The 13,741-nt window shown below is 32.6% G+C and overlaps 2 protein-coding genes across 2 annotated transcripts; both read left to right on the forward strand.

The window, feature by feature from the left end:
- Positions 1-3,940: 3,940 nt before the first annotated feature.
- LOC112593863 (death-associated inhibitor of apoptosis 1-like) lies at positions 3,941-4,213 on the forward strand. Its single transcript, XM_025338441.1, has one exon. It carries the CDS (start codon positions 3,941-3,943, stop codon positions 4,211-4,213), a length of 273 nt encoding a protein of 90 aa, XP_025194226.1.
- A 3,497-nt stretch (positions 4,214-7,710) lies between these two features.
- On the forward strand, positions 7,711-8,352 carry LOC112593862. Its single transcript, XM_025338440.1, has one exon. The coding sequence runs from the start codon at positions 7,711-7,713 to the stop codon at positions 8,350-8,352; it is 642 nt and encodes a 213-aa protein (XP_025194225.1).
- The last annotated feature ends 5,389 nt before the right edge of the window (positions 8,353-13,741 follow it).

Here is a 13,741-nt window from a genome sequence, read left to right on the forward strand (position 1 = left end):
GCTGTGTACTTCATTCAGTTACGTACTTCTGAATTCCCGTACCATCGGACTTCGCAGGCTCTTGATTAGCACCAGCGTCTATAGCTATTCTGGCGTTTGCTATCTGGTGTGTGGCCGCCTTTCCTCGGCCCGCGTTGTTGAATGTAATTTATCATTTTTCTCTCGGTCTGCAGACCACCAGGGCGGTACGTATCCAGCCCGGTGGCGCTGCGGGGACCGTCTGCTCCCAGCTCGGCAGGCTTCGTGATGGACAGGCGTGTGTACTGCGAAGACCTTCCAGTTTACGCATATCGGCGACACCAATTCGCCACAAGGTCGCTAACGTGCCGCGATCGCTGGGCTCGCAATGTTCCTAACTGAAGGCCTCGCGGTTACAGGCTTTCGCCTTTCCTTCGAGCTCTTCCGTTTGTAGGGCCCATTTCGGGACCGGGCGCGCGCCACCTTCGTCCTTCTTTTCGACCGCAACAGCCCGCGTCGCTGAGCGACTCACATCGGTATCCGGGCCGCACAGCTCCGACGCATTCTTGGCTGACACCAGGTGGCGGGTCTGCTAGATCCGGTGTCGACCAAGTCACCGGACCCCGCAGCGCAAACCAAGGGCGGTCCCATTCGGGCAGGTCGAAACTCCGCACCTGAGGCCTAAGGCCTGTTCGGCATCCGACCACCCAACAAGGGCAGCCCGCCTCGTCGAGCAAACGAGATCATGAAACGCCTACTACAGATTTTATTCAGGTTCCCGACTCTGCCAGGTAAGTCGCCCGAGGTCTGGTGGGATTCCCGATGTTTTCACGTGAGCGCCTTCTTGACGCTGCGAGCAGCGGTCAGGCGAACGGTCGTGTCGGCGCAGTTCGCCAACGCCACAACAAGGTCGAAGGTCCAGTTCTCGTCCCTCAAGGGTGCAGGTGTCACTTAAGTCGGTACCCGGTCTAATGCTTTTCAATGGCCCGACCTACTGGAGGTCGTTCTATGTGTCGCCGGTTGCTAAGTCAGGGGCGCCTGTCCTCGGTCGTGCCCTCGTCACGCCGATTGGTCTGTCGCGTCCCGCCCGATCGTGGGGACGGGTCTGGGACCGGTTCTGGGCTCGGTTCTCCGTACACCCGCAGCACCTGCCAGCGCGGTGGCGCGACCGCGTCGCGCACGGGTCCCACGAGTCGTGCTGGGGGTCCAGGGCGCCTGCGCTCGCGTGCGCCCCGCACGGACGGACGTCTGGTCGCAGTAGAACGCATCGAAGATAGCCCGAGGCGTGCCCCTGGACGTCGCCGACTCCACGACTGCGCGATTCGCGAGCCGCGCCTGCAACCGCGAGGCCGCGTGGAGCAGGTTCGCCTGACCGCCTTATGCGTCCCGAGTCGGCGCCGAGCACAATGGCCTAACCACCGCGTCGGTCGTCGCCTCCGTTTGCCGCCTCCATGTCCTTGCAAGTCAAATTCCTCCCGACGGGCTGACGACGGCCCAGCGCATGCCAGGACTGCATATGTTCTGGTTTACCGTCAGCGCACGGCGCTGCGGACGCATAACGCTGCCTCTCTGGGTGGGCCGACGGTGGTGATTGGATGGTGTTGGCATCTCGCGCCCGGAGGCGGCGTTACATCGTCCGCGAGGCCCCTTGTCCGTCGGTCGCTCGCCTTCACCAGCGCCTGCTCGAACTGGAAATTCCCTAGTGTCGTCCACCGGCGCCTGGCGACTCGTACGCTTCCGCGGAACGGCGCCAGGACCTGGCGCAGCAGGTCAAGGCGACCCGGCACCCGCCAGGTGATTACATCGTCCTCGCGGTTACCCGCGATTCTGAGGGGAGCGACACCGGCGCGGTAGCCTCTCCCCGAGGGGACGGCAAGCCGTCCACCCGGTGAGTGACCCCGCGCCACGGGCAAACCTAGGCCTTCACGCCCGTGGAACGACGTTTCCGTCGCCCCCCGGATCGGGCAAACGCTCCGGCCTGTAGCGGACGCGTACGGAGCCCAACCCCGCACGCCACGCTGGCGACCGGTGTCGTTAGCAGACGTTCCGCCCTGGCAGTACCAGGCCCGAGAACCACTGCTGGAGACTAGCGAAACCAGGCTGTGGTTTCGCTAGTTTGGCCCTTGGTCAGTGACAAATGTGATTTTTTTCATTAATTCATTAGCATTCAGAGACTTTGTACATTCAAAGCTTGTTAAAAAAGTACCAATTGAATTCTTTATATTTTCAGCCGTTTTTTCTCTGATATTGGCCATTGACCAGTATGTAGTACATTTTTTCGCAAAATCCAATTTATATCAATATAATGAACGGTTATAGTTATGTAGTGTCGTTTTTTATATTTATCAGACCACATATCCGTAGTCATAGAACAGCAAATGTCTTTTATAAACGGTACAATATTTTCAAAAAGTGTATTTCTATAATTTTCAGCTATTTTTATTGTATTTTTTGACACAGTAGTTGGATGTGGCATTAAATCATTTATATCTACATCACCATATTGACGACCAACTTTTATTAAAAATTGTCCTAGTTCTTTGAAACCAGATCCATCTATTATAGACAATGGTCTAATGTCCACACTACAAAACTTCACTGATTTTTCTATGCATTCCGATTTTAATTTATCGGAAATTGTTTTTAATTTTTTAGACACAAAAGAATCCAAACTGGTTTGAGCATCGTTTTTGGTATTAATAATTACATATTTATGTCTGCTCAATGTTGATGTTCCATTACTATGACTGTACTTAAATGGTAGTTTACATTTAATACAAGCTACAAAACCCGTGAATACATTTTCATCATTATTATATACCACATTTTTAAATAATTCCCATACGGCACTTGTACCTTTTTTATCAATTAAAATACATTCACCACTCAATAATTTTTTTTTACAGTTATTTTTGTTTCAACTTGAGGAATTATGTCTGCTTCACATTCAGAATTAGATCCAGACTTATCTTCCATTTTTAAAAATTTAAACTTAACTGAAAATGAATTAAAATAATAATATTTATGTAATGTAATTTATTTAATGTATTTGGATACGTCCGGACCGTCCCAGACGATTTTGAGTCTAGTCTAATAAGCGACTGAACCTTATATCCGTGCGTCTAAAAAGCGGCGTCTACTGTATACCATTATCAATGTGTTCTGTGTGTAATTAATACTTAATTTATTATTCCTAATAATTTATAACATTTATAACTAATATTTAATAGTTAGTGGTACTCAAAATGGTTATTATGCTTACCTTTATGTTGGTGGCACAGTGTTATGTGTTATGGCATCGTACGACTACGACTAGTGACTAGTGACTACTAAGTAATAAGTACCTATTAGATAATGCCACACTGGTACTATATTATTCGATATTCGATAGTAAACACGAAACAACGTTTATTTTTAAAATTTCCTATACTGATGGAAAATAATAATATAATTATTATTATTAGATAAGAGCATGACGAGCGAATGGCCATATTTTAAGAAATACGAACAAATGCTATTTATAAATCATTATAAATAAATCGACAAATAATACCATTTATCCAAGTATATAAATTGATTAACCCAGACTAAAGAAATATCCATTACTATATAGGATAGTAAGTAGTAAGTACATTATAATATAAAAAAGACCGGACCAAACCATACCCAGTTACATTAAAAAAACATATAACCAAACCTAACCCATTATAATATGACTGTGCCCCGAACCGAACACCTAAACCAAGAATATAAAATATTTTGACCAAGACCGGACCTAACCCGGATCCGGTCCGGGCTTTCCCGGTCCGGTCCGGTCCGGGTTGACCCGGGACCGGGCTAATCTCTACACACTACAATTTTAAATTTAAAGTTTTTTCAAACTTTAAAATTAATAATCTAATCTAGTTCAGTTTAGTTAGTATTAAACCATCATTCGATCAAGACCTATTGTTTATTAAAAAGTTCTTTATTTTTACAAAAAATGAATTTTCAAATTTTTAGCAACAATTTTTGTTCACTAGTTTCTTTAGTACGAAGTAATGCATATCCTAAATACCCAGAATATACAACATTTTCTTCAAGATTGAAAACATTCAACTTATACCCGTTAACTTCATCTCAAGATAAATACTCATTAGCTGAAAGAGGTTTTAAATATTCAGGGAAAAAAGATATTGTCGAATGTTTTTGCTGTGGACTCATCTTACATAATTGGGAAAAAGATGATATTTCATGGATTGAACACACAAGATGAAATCCAAAGTGTATATACGTATTATTATCAAAAGGAAATCAGTTTGTTGAAAATATAATAAATAAGTACGGAAAGATTAACGATGTATGTCAATGTGATTTTGAATTTAAGACATATGATACTGTAATTTAATATTTTTTTCTATTAATATATTTTTTCTGTTTTTATAAGAAACAATTTAAATGTGTTAATATTTATCTTAATATTTCGTGAACGTATAGTCTAGTGGGATAACGCGTCTAGTTTAAATTAAATTTGTTAAGATTAATTTTCAGGTTCAATGGTATACGTAAGTAGATAAAATATAACCCTCGACACGCTATCCAACTAAACTATACGTTCACATTTTTTTCCGTTTTTTTCTTTTTTAACCTCTTCAGTTTAAGTACATAACATGTGTGAGCAAAAAAATACTGTTAGTTTAAGCTATACTGCCATAGTGTTTATATTCATTTTTTTTTTTTAAATAATCGTATAAGTATTAATTTGAAAATCGTTTTATAATTTCAAAGAACTTATCGTTATATAATATGAATCCACCAGTCGTTGTATCAAAATCAGTGTTCGATATCCGTCCTTTTGGAAAGAAAAGTGTAACAGTTGGACTTTTGATTAATAAACAGATTTTAATTATTATATTATTAGAATGTAAATTAACTAAAAAAATTGTTACGTTAGACCTAGATCAGTGGTGTACATTAATGTGTGAAAATAATTATAACGCAATTATCGATAATTTACATACTCGATGTAAACGTGTTAAAATAGCTGACAACTTTTTCTATTCCGTTAATGTTAACTAATCGACTATTGTTTTATATTCTTATAATAATTATATAACATTATCTCACGTTGATTTACATCGTTTAAAACAATTACAACATTGTATCGACTTGTATATTGTTGAAAAACAAAAGAAGTTGGAATCATACCAAAAAACATTTGATACAGCATATGCGTTGATAAAGGCCGACGTCAATCGATTACCATCGTCTTGTCAACGAAATGAATTTACAAACCAATATATTCAAAATTATGATTTTAGTTATAGAAATATTCAAAGTGATGATATTTCATTCATGTACGAGTTGTTGCAATTTCATTTTAATTCATTATCAAATATGATTTTGCAAGATTTGGTAATGTAATACTCATATTTTTTGTTTGCTAAAAATTTTTATAAAAAAATGTTCATTTTATAATTATTACTACTTTTATACTGTATTCATATTTATTATATTATATTAAACTTAATATATATTTTTTTTTCAATCTTTAAATGTACTATTTTATGTTATTTAAATAAATAAAAAAATGATAATTCAAGTTTTTTTATTATTATTTTTATTTACCATCATCATGATTCATACATATATATAAATTATTTTGAAAAAACGTTTTGTATAATTTTTTTTTTTTTTAGGTCTTTCATAAACCGATCAAAGAGCGTTTGAACAATTTCATTCAGCTCTCCTAAAACATTCTGATCTTTCGACTGGTCTGTTATCGCTAATTTTAATGAACATTCTGCATGTTACCTAAAATCATATAAATGTGTTCTATCATATTTTTACATTAATATACACTAACTTTATTTCAAAGTAAATACAAAGAAAAAAATATTCATTTATATATATATATATATATATATATTACCTGTCTTTAGCATCAATATGTTCAATGTTATTGGTTTTAAAATATTTTTTGAAAAAATCACCAGTTTTCATTGTGAACTCAAGTGAACACAAATGAATGCAGAGGACCGCAATAGCAGACATCAGATTTATTTGATACCTTTTTCGCAAACAAATATGTAAGTACTTATTGTTTCTATTTTTTTATTAATATATATATTTAAAAATATAATATCTCATACGGTTAAATATAATTTTTTTTTTTTTTTTTTAAACATTTTGGTTTTTAAGTTTTTAATATTTAATTGAATAGTACCATAAGTGGTATATATGTAATATAAAGTATTATTAGTGTCTCACGTTTTTTAAAAATTGAAGTATTAATTTGAATTTTTTTAATAGTTACAGTCGATTATTTTATTAATAATAGTAAACCGAGTTTTTTTTAAAAAAATAAAAAATATATTTAACAGACTAGAGGAGGTTTTTTAATATATATATATAAATTTATCAAAATTATATTTTTTTGAATAGATATTTATATATAATGCTAGTATTCACACATACTTATAATTTATTTAATGTTTGATTCGTACTCGATTTTTTTATTCTCGTTTTTTAATAACAAAAAAAAATCTCTAAATTCAGAATAAAATGACACAAGAATATATCAACAAAAGCGAATTAAAAAAACTTTATTTTTAATTAGAAAAAAACAAGGTGTCAGAAAACGCAGCTGAAAGAATTAAAAAAGAAAAAATTAAATTAATTAATCATAAAATTAGAAATATATTTAGAAAAAAGTATTCTAGTTTAATAGAAATAGAAATATTTAAAGTTGAGAAAAAAAAAATTTTAGATGATTACATTTACTCTAATTATATTTTGAGTAAATGTAATCAACTGATATACTAAAATATATTCTTTTTTAAAAATATAATTTAACATAATATTCATAATTATTATAGTAAATATATCTTATTACATTATCTGTTTTTTCTAAATATTATAAAGTTATTTTTATTATTATTATATTTAAAATAATCTATACTATATATAAAATTGTAAGGGTTTCTTAGACCGCGCTAACGAGAAAACTACAGAACCGATTTGGCTAAAATTTTTTTTAAATGATAGAGAATGTCGGGGAGCGGGTTTATAGCATAAATTATGGACCTAACTCCTGTGAGTTAGAGATTTAGAGACAAAAACTGAGTTACACCGGTGGCGCCCTCTAGCAGATAAAAATATAAATATAAATATAATATAAATAACTAGCTGACCAGGCAAACGTTGTTTTGCTTAAATTTTTTTTTTAAATTAAGTTGACCCGGTTAACTTAACGCCTTCAAATAAAGTCTAGATTGATAATAAAATTCAAGTATATTGCATTTTGATAAACAATGTTTTTCGTTTTGTTTTCTGGTGCAAAAATAAACAACGAAGACGGTTTTCCAACACGCGAATGGCAACGTACAGCTGCCCGTGCGAAAAACATGGAAATTTCAAATTGATCCCACAGACTTCCAACGATTGGCCTTGCGATTTATTGATTGTCATCGCAAAAGCCAATCTAACAGGAAACTGAATTCGCTTAAACTGAAATGAAAGATCTATTGGAATGGTCGGAATTCGTGGGATAAGGACTTCCTCCCCTTTGAAATTGCCCTTGATGATCGTTGATTGTATTACATTGTTCATCAGTTTCTTGACGGACAATCGTGTACCATTACACAATTTAGGAGGATTTAGATTCCGCAACATAATTATGATGATAAAGGTACTCGAGCTGATGTCGTTAATGCTTGCTTAAAATCTTCCACTATATGGAACTATGTTGAAAAACTTTATTTGCAAACAAACATGAGAGTTTATTTATGCGGAGGGGACGATATTTTTCCAGCACAGTTGTTGAAAATTGGAAACGGAACTTTAGAAAATGAAAATGGTTACATTTCTGTCAATCACACGATCGGACGGGTGGTCAATAACGTGGAAGAGTTGATTTCTACAGTTTATCCTGACATTTTTAATATGTCCAATAAATCTTATCAGTGGTTATGTGAAAGAGCTATTATCTCTCCGAGAAATGTAACAGCAGGAGAAATTAATGATATTATCCTTTTAAAATTCGATGGACACTCACGTGAATATCTATCTATTGATACAGTTACATCAACAGATGATGCTATTCATTATCCACAAGAATTTCTCAATTCTCTTTCTCCTTCGGAATCTCCTCCTCATAAGCTAAAATTAAAAATTGGTGCTCCAATTACATTATTACGTAATCTTCAATCACCGAACTTATGTAACGGTACAAGATTACAAATAAAATCGTTACGAAATAATATTATAGAAGCCGTAATTCTTACAGGGCCAGCGAAAGGAGAAATTGCATTTATTCCAAGAATTCCCATGATTCCCTCTGACTTGCCGTTTTCTTTCAAACGGCTTCAATTCCCGGTAAAAGTTTCTTTTGCCATTACCATAAACAAAGCGTAAGGACAAACATTCAAGTACGTTGGCGTAGATCTTCGAACAGAGTGCTTTTCACATGGCCAATTATTATGCGTGGCATTTTCTCGAACTGGGGACCCGAATCATCTTATGATTTTAATTTCAACAGGAAATATAACAAAAAACATCATATACTCGGAAGTCTTATAAAATTCTTATTTTAATTCTTTTTTTTTCTTTTTTTTTTCTTCATCAACTTCAATAAAATTCTTTATCAATCATAAATTATTTCTTATTTATCTGTATTTAGTTTTATCATTTATAACGCTAGAAAGATTTCAATCCGTTTTCATTAACCGTTTTTTTATATTTACTTGCCGATCATATCAAATAATAATATTTGAATAAAAATTTCTACATATCATGGTCCGAAGGCAAAATAAACAACCAATCACGGGCGAAGCTGTGACGGGTCGGCTAGTATATATATATATTTGATAATACTTGGTAAATATTTTAATCGTATTATGTTTTTGAACACAACAAAAAAAATTTAATTTTATACTTATTTAAAAACTTATCAAAATACATAATGATACAAACAAAATTTTTGAAATAAACCTAAGACAAATAAAAATACTGATTTATGTTAAGGATGAATACATATATTACGATTTAAAAAAATTAACGAAAACTGGTTGATATTATACCTATGTCAAATTTTTACAAAAAATGAAAAAAATTTATTAATGAAAAACTAAATGATATAATACCTATGTAAAATTTTTAACAAAAAATAAAATAAATCTGCAAAAACAAAAATGAAAAAAACTTATTAAAGTCAATGAATAATACATATAATACAACAATGAATACATATAATACAATATTTCAAATTTAACGAAAACTGTATGTTTTTTTTTTTTTTTTAAAAATGATTTTAAATTAATGTTTAATATATATATAACATAATATTTTTTTGAACTGGAAAAAATAGAAAAAAATATACCTAAACAAAAAAAAAAAAAATGATATTAAATAATAATATATTATATTATAACTTTTTTTAGTATTGATGTAAATAAGTATTGTTTCTATAAATAGTTCATATATTCGTAAAATTCTCGTAGAGAATCACCTTCTGTTGATGTGAACGGTTGTATAATACAATGAATGTAGCGTACGGATGGCAAAGTTCCAGTAACTATCTTAGTTCCACATTACGGTTATTTAATAATCGTTTTGTGCGTCGCTTAGACGATTCGTTAACATTTTCAACCGTTCCGTATCCGATTATTCAGTTGCTATAATGGTGTGGAATTACTTATGAATCTATTGACTACTTAATTCAGAAACATTAATATATAGTTTAAAGGATTTTTTTTAAAAAAAATATATATCAATAAATTGATTTTTTAGCAATGGATTTAAACAATTTCCTCAAAAACGAGTTGCAAAAAACTAGGAAAGAAATAGGTGATGGAGAAGAAAGAGCAATTCAAACGGAGATAGAAAAAAATATAGAAATAGTTTTAATAAAAATAAAAATAAAAAATATACGATACCAAAAATACTTGGCTAAAAAGTTATTAGATATAAAAAAAATTAAAATTTTAAATGAACAAATAATTATATTGCAAAATGAAATAAAAGTTATTATTCAATTTTATTAGCTTTATGATGTTTATAGTTTTCATAGTCTGGGGGAACGTTATTTTCATTATAGCGATACCTCTAATTTATTACGTAATAATCTAAAACCATTATCAGAATTATTTAATCTTGATCTTAATTTTGATTGTATATATTAATGTTTTAAAAAAATGATTATATTATTATTTGAATTATACTTTTAATAATAATGTTTTTAATAATCTACATAATAAACTATATATATATACATTTAAAAAGAAAAATGTGTTTTTTATCTATTTTTTTTTTTAGTTTAATTATGAAAACATCAGTAATCACAAAATACCAACGTATGAATACGAGTAGAAGCGGACTGATCGAAATCGAAAGGTTTTAAAAATGTTCAAAACGTTCATTATAAAGAACAATCAAAAATATGTGGATTATAAATTATTTTTTAGTTATATTTTTGATAAGCTTATTTTAAAGTTAAAACAGTCATCACAAAAAACAGCAATCAAATTTAATTTACATGTTGATGCTGTTTATGAACGTCCAGTAACCCATGATATTCAAGATATAGCTTTTAAATCATCAAATATTTTAGCATGCAATTCATCTGATTTTACAAGTTTACTAAATAGTATATTCAATAAAATATTAACTGAGGAATCAGAATTTATTGCAAAAGGTTCAGGTTGGTCTCTTGTATCAATAGATGGGTTACAGTTAGGAATTAATTTAGTAAACCCTCTAAAAGGGAGTTCATATATTGATTTACCGTTATTTATAATAGAAAAAAAAGGCGATTGTTAATGTTAAAAATAAGGATAATTACTGTTTTAAATTTTCTATATTAAGTAAATATGATAAGCGTTCAAATAAATCTCGTTTTAACCAAGTATATTTTAATTTTCTAGGAAAAAAAGAGTGGATTAAATTTTAAATGTATTGATTTTCCGACACCGTTTAAACAGATAAAAATATTTGAACTTATAAATAATGTTTCAGTAAATGTTTATAGTTTAAATAATAAAAAATTTATTTTTCCATTATACATTGCTGATTCGGAAAAAAATAATCATTTTGATTTATTTTTATTCAGTTATGGTAAAACATCACATTATAGTTATATTATCAATTTTTCAAGATTTATTAGGAGCCAGAAAACTAAAAATTGTTCTAAGTTAATAATTTGTAAGAAATGTTTTACAACTTTCAGTAATAAAAAATGTAAAAGCAAACTTTGGGGTCAATCAGGATTAATTAGTTATAAAAAAATGTGTAACAAAAATAAATTAGGAAGACCTATAATATTTGAAGAAGGAGTAGATGACGAATTTATATATTTTAAAAGTTATAAAAAAACCTGTAGATTTCCGATTGTTATTTATGCCGACTTTGAATGTATTTTAAGCCCTAAAAATGATGAGAAATTGAAGGATTCTAAAACTCACATCACTCATTTACATAAAATTATGAGCTATGGATTAATAATATTTATCAAATTAATATACCGATGATTAAATTAACCGAAAAAAAACAAAAAGAATTTCAAAGAACAAAAGTTTGCGAAAAATATTCACTATCTTTTAAAAAAAATAATTTAATCAAAGTTCGCGACCACTGTCATTTAACTGGTAAATATAGACAATGTTGTAACGATTCTGAAGGTACGGACCACTCATGCCACCGATACCGCGCGCCCGCGTACCGACACGACATCTTTCTCGCGGACTAACACTAGATAGCGCTCAATGACCACTCATTATAAATCCGACCAGGGACCGCCGATTAATAGTACAATTGGTCCTTTCTGAGGGGGTTAATTGAGACAAATTGGTAAGGGCATATGTTATGAATAGATTGATGTGTCCGTCCAACCCATATCGACCCAGAAAACCGTCATCGGAACCGAAACGGGTACGTTGTCATTCGCTCGTCTCATAGTCGGGAATGAGGACCACAGTACATATAGGTAAGCCCGACGGCCGTCTCACTCATTCCGTTTTTTCCGACCTAAATACTGGTAGGAATAGACGCCACCGTCCAGAGTCGTGGGTAAGGCCGTAAAACCCCTTACTATCCGACTGCCTGGTAACAGGTGCCTATTTCCACCACAGTAGTCGTACTTTTCTTTTGGTCCGTTAGCATGCATCGACTCTTTTCTTTCTCAGCCATATCAAACGGCGTGTATATCGGTCTGGGTACGGCATTAATACCCTGTACTATGCGATCGAATATCCTACGATAGAATTTGGTCATGTGGAAAGAGTTTAGCAACATACCTTGTCGCTCCAAGAAGCACATATTAAATTGGTAGTGCCGCCGAATACTAATATATTGATTACTGCTGTGAGAACCGTAAGTTTAAACTATATCTTTGCATTGCTTGTACAAGATCGTGTGTTATCTCTGTTCTGTTATTACCAATATTATACTAAAACATACCAACTCATATTTTGTTTGTATAAATTTCTTCATTTATTATATTACTACATTTGAATTATATTCCGATCTCTATTTTACCATAATCAGGCACACGGGATAAATCAAATTATTATTACTTATTTTATTTATTATATTTTATGTTTTATGTTTTATTGTTATATGAAATTGTTTATGCCACAATAAATGATATAAGCCCTAATGAAAATGTGTTTCGTTTCATTACAATGTCTTTGCATAAATGTAATTTTGAAATAACAACCCCTTCATTCATTATCTGATTTTTCATAACTTAACATACATGATATCATTTTTATACTGAGAACTTGGTTGTGACAGATAATGACATTCATGTTATTCCAAATTATCGGAAAATATATTTATTTAGCAAAGAAATCGTCAAGATTTAATTTAATATAAAGCGATATCATTTCGTTTTATGGCCTCTCATTAAGTGAACTTCAGGATAATTTGAATGAAGATAAATCGAGATTAGAGAAACTATAAAGATATTTTCTAATAAAAATTAAATTTAGTAACACGAAGGTAAGTTTTCCTTATGAATATCGATAGTTGGAGTAAACTAAATGAAACCTGTTTACCCAAAAATCTATTTCGTATAACTCTTAAAAGATGAGGAAATTTGTGATGAAGATTATCTCATGCCCAAAAATATGGAAGATATTCGATTTAAAAACTTGGGTGAATAGCGATTCATTTTTAAAACTGATGTTACTATACTAACAGATGTGTTCGAAAATTTTAGAGAGATTATATTTGTCTACTTTAGACTAGATCCTGCTCATTATATGACTGTTCAGGTTGCTTTTGATTAGCGTGCTTAAATACTGCTCAAGGTTAAATTAGAGATTAAATATTTTAACCAGCTTATATTTTGAGAAGCTATCAGAGGTGGGCTAACTAATCAAAAAGATATAAAGCAAACATAACAAAATTAAAGGTTTAAGCTATAATTTGGATATACAAATCAAGTGATTATATATCTTGATTGTGTAAATTTATATGGAAAGTCAATGTTAACAGAACTACACTTAAAAGATTTTATCGGGTTGATGATTTAATATTGACATTACTAAAATTCCTGATGATTCGAAAGTTGACTATATATTGTAGTTGATGGTTGATTACCCGGAATATTTACATAAAAAGCATAATGATTACCTATAAACGAATGTCCTCCTAATTCAGGTGTTAAAAATTGATTACTACGTTATCATCAAAAATTATTATATTGTACATTATAAAATTGAAACAAGCAATTGTTAATGGACTTAAGTTGGTAAAAATTCATCGAGCTATAAGATTAGCAATACGTAATCAATAAAGTATACTT

This window comes from Melanaphis sacchari, unplaced genomic scaffold (assembly GCF_002803265.2).
Source record: "Melanaphis sacchari strain LSU unplaced genomic scaffold, SCAv2.0 Contig2111_pilon_pilon, whole genome shotgun sequence".
NCBI lineage: Eukaryota > Metazoa > Arthropoda > Insecta > Hemiptera > Aphididae > Melanaphis > Melanaphis sacchari.

Coding starts and splice junctions, on each gene's coding strand:
- LOC112593863 (XM_025338441.1), top strand. CDS start 3,941: ATGAATTTTCAAATTTTTAGCAACAATTTTTGTTCACTAGTTTCTTTA.
- LOC112593862 (XM_025338440.1), top strand. CDS start 7,711: ATGAGAGTTTATTTATGCGGAGGGGACGATATTTTTCCAGCACAGTTG.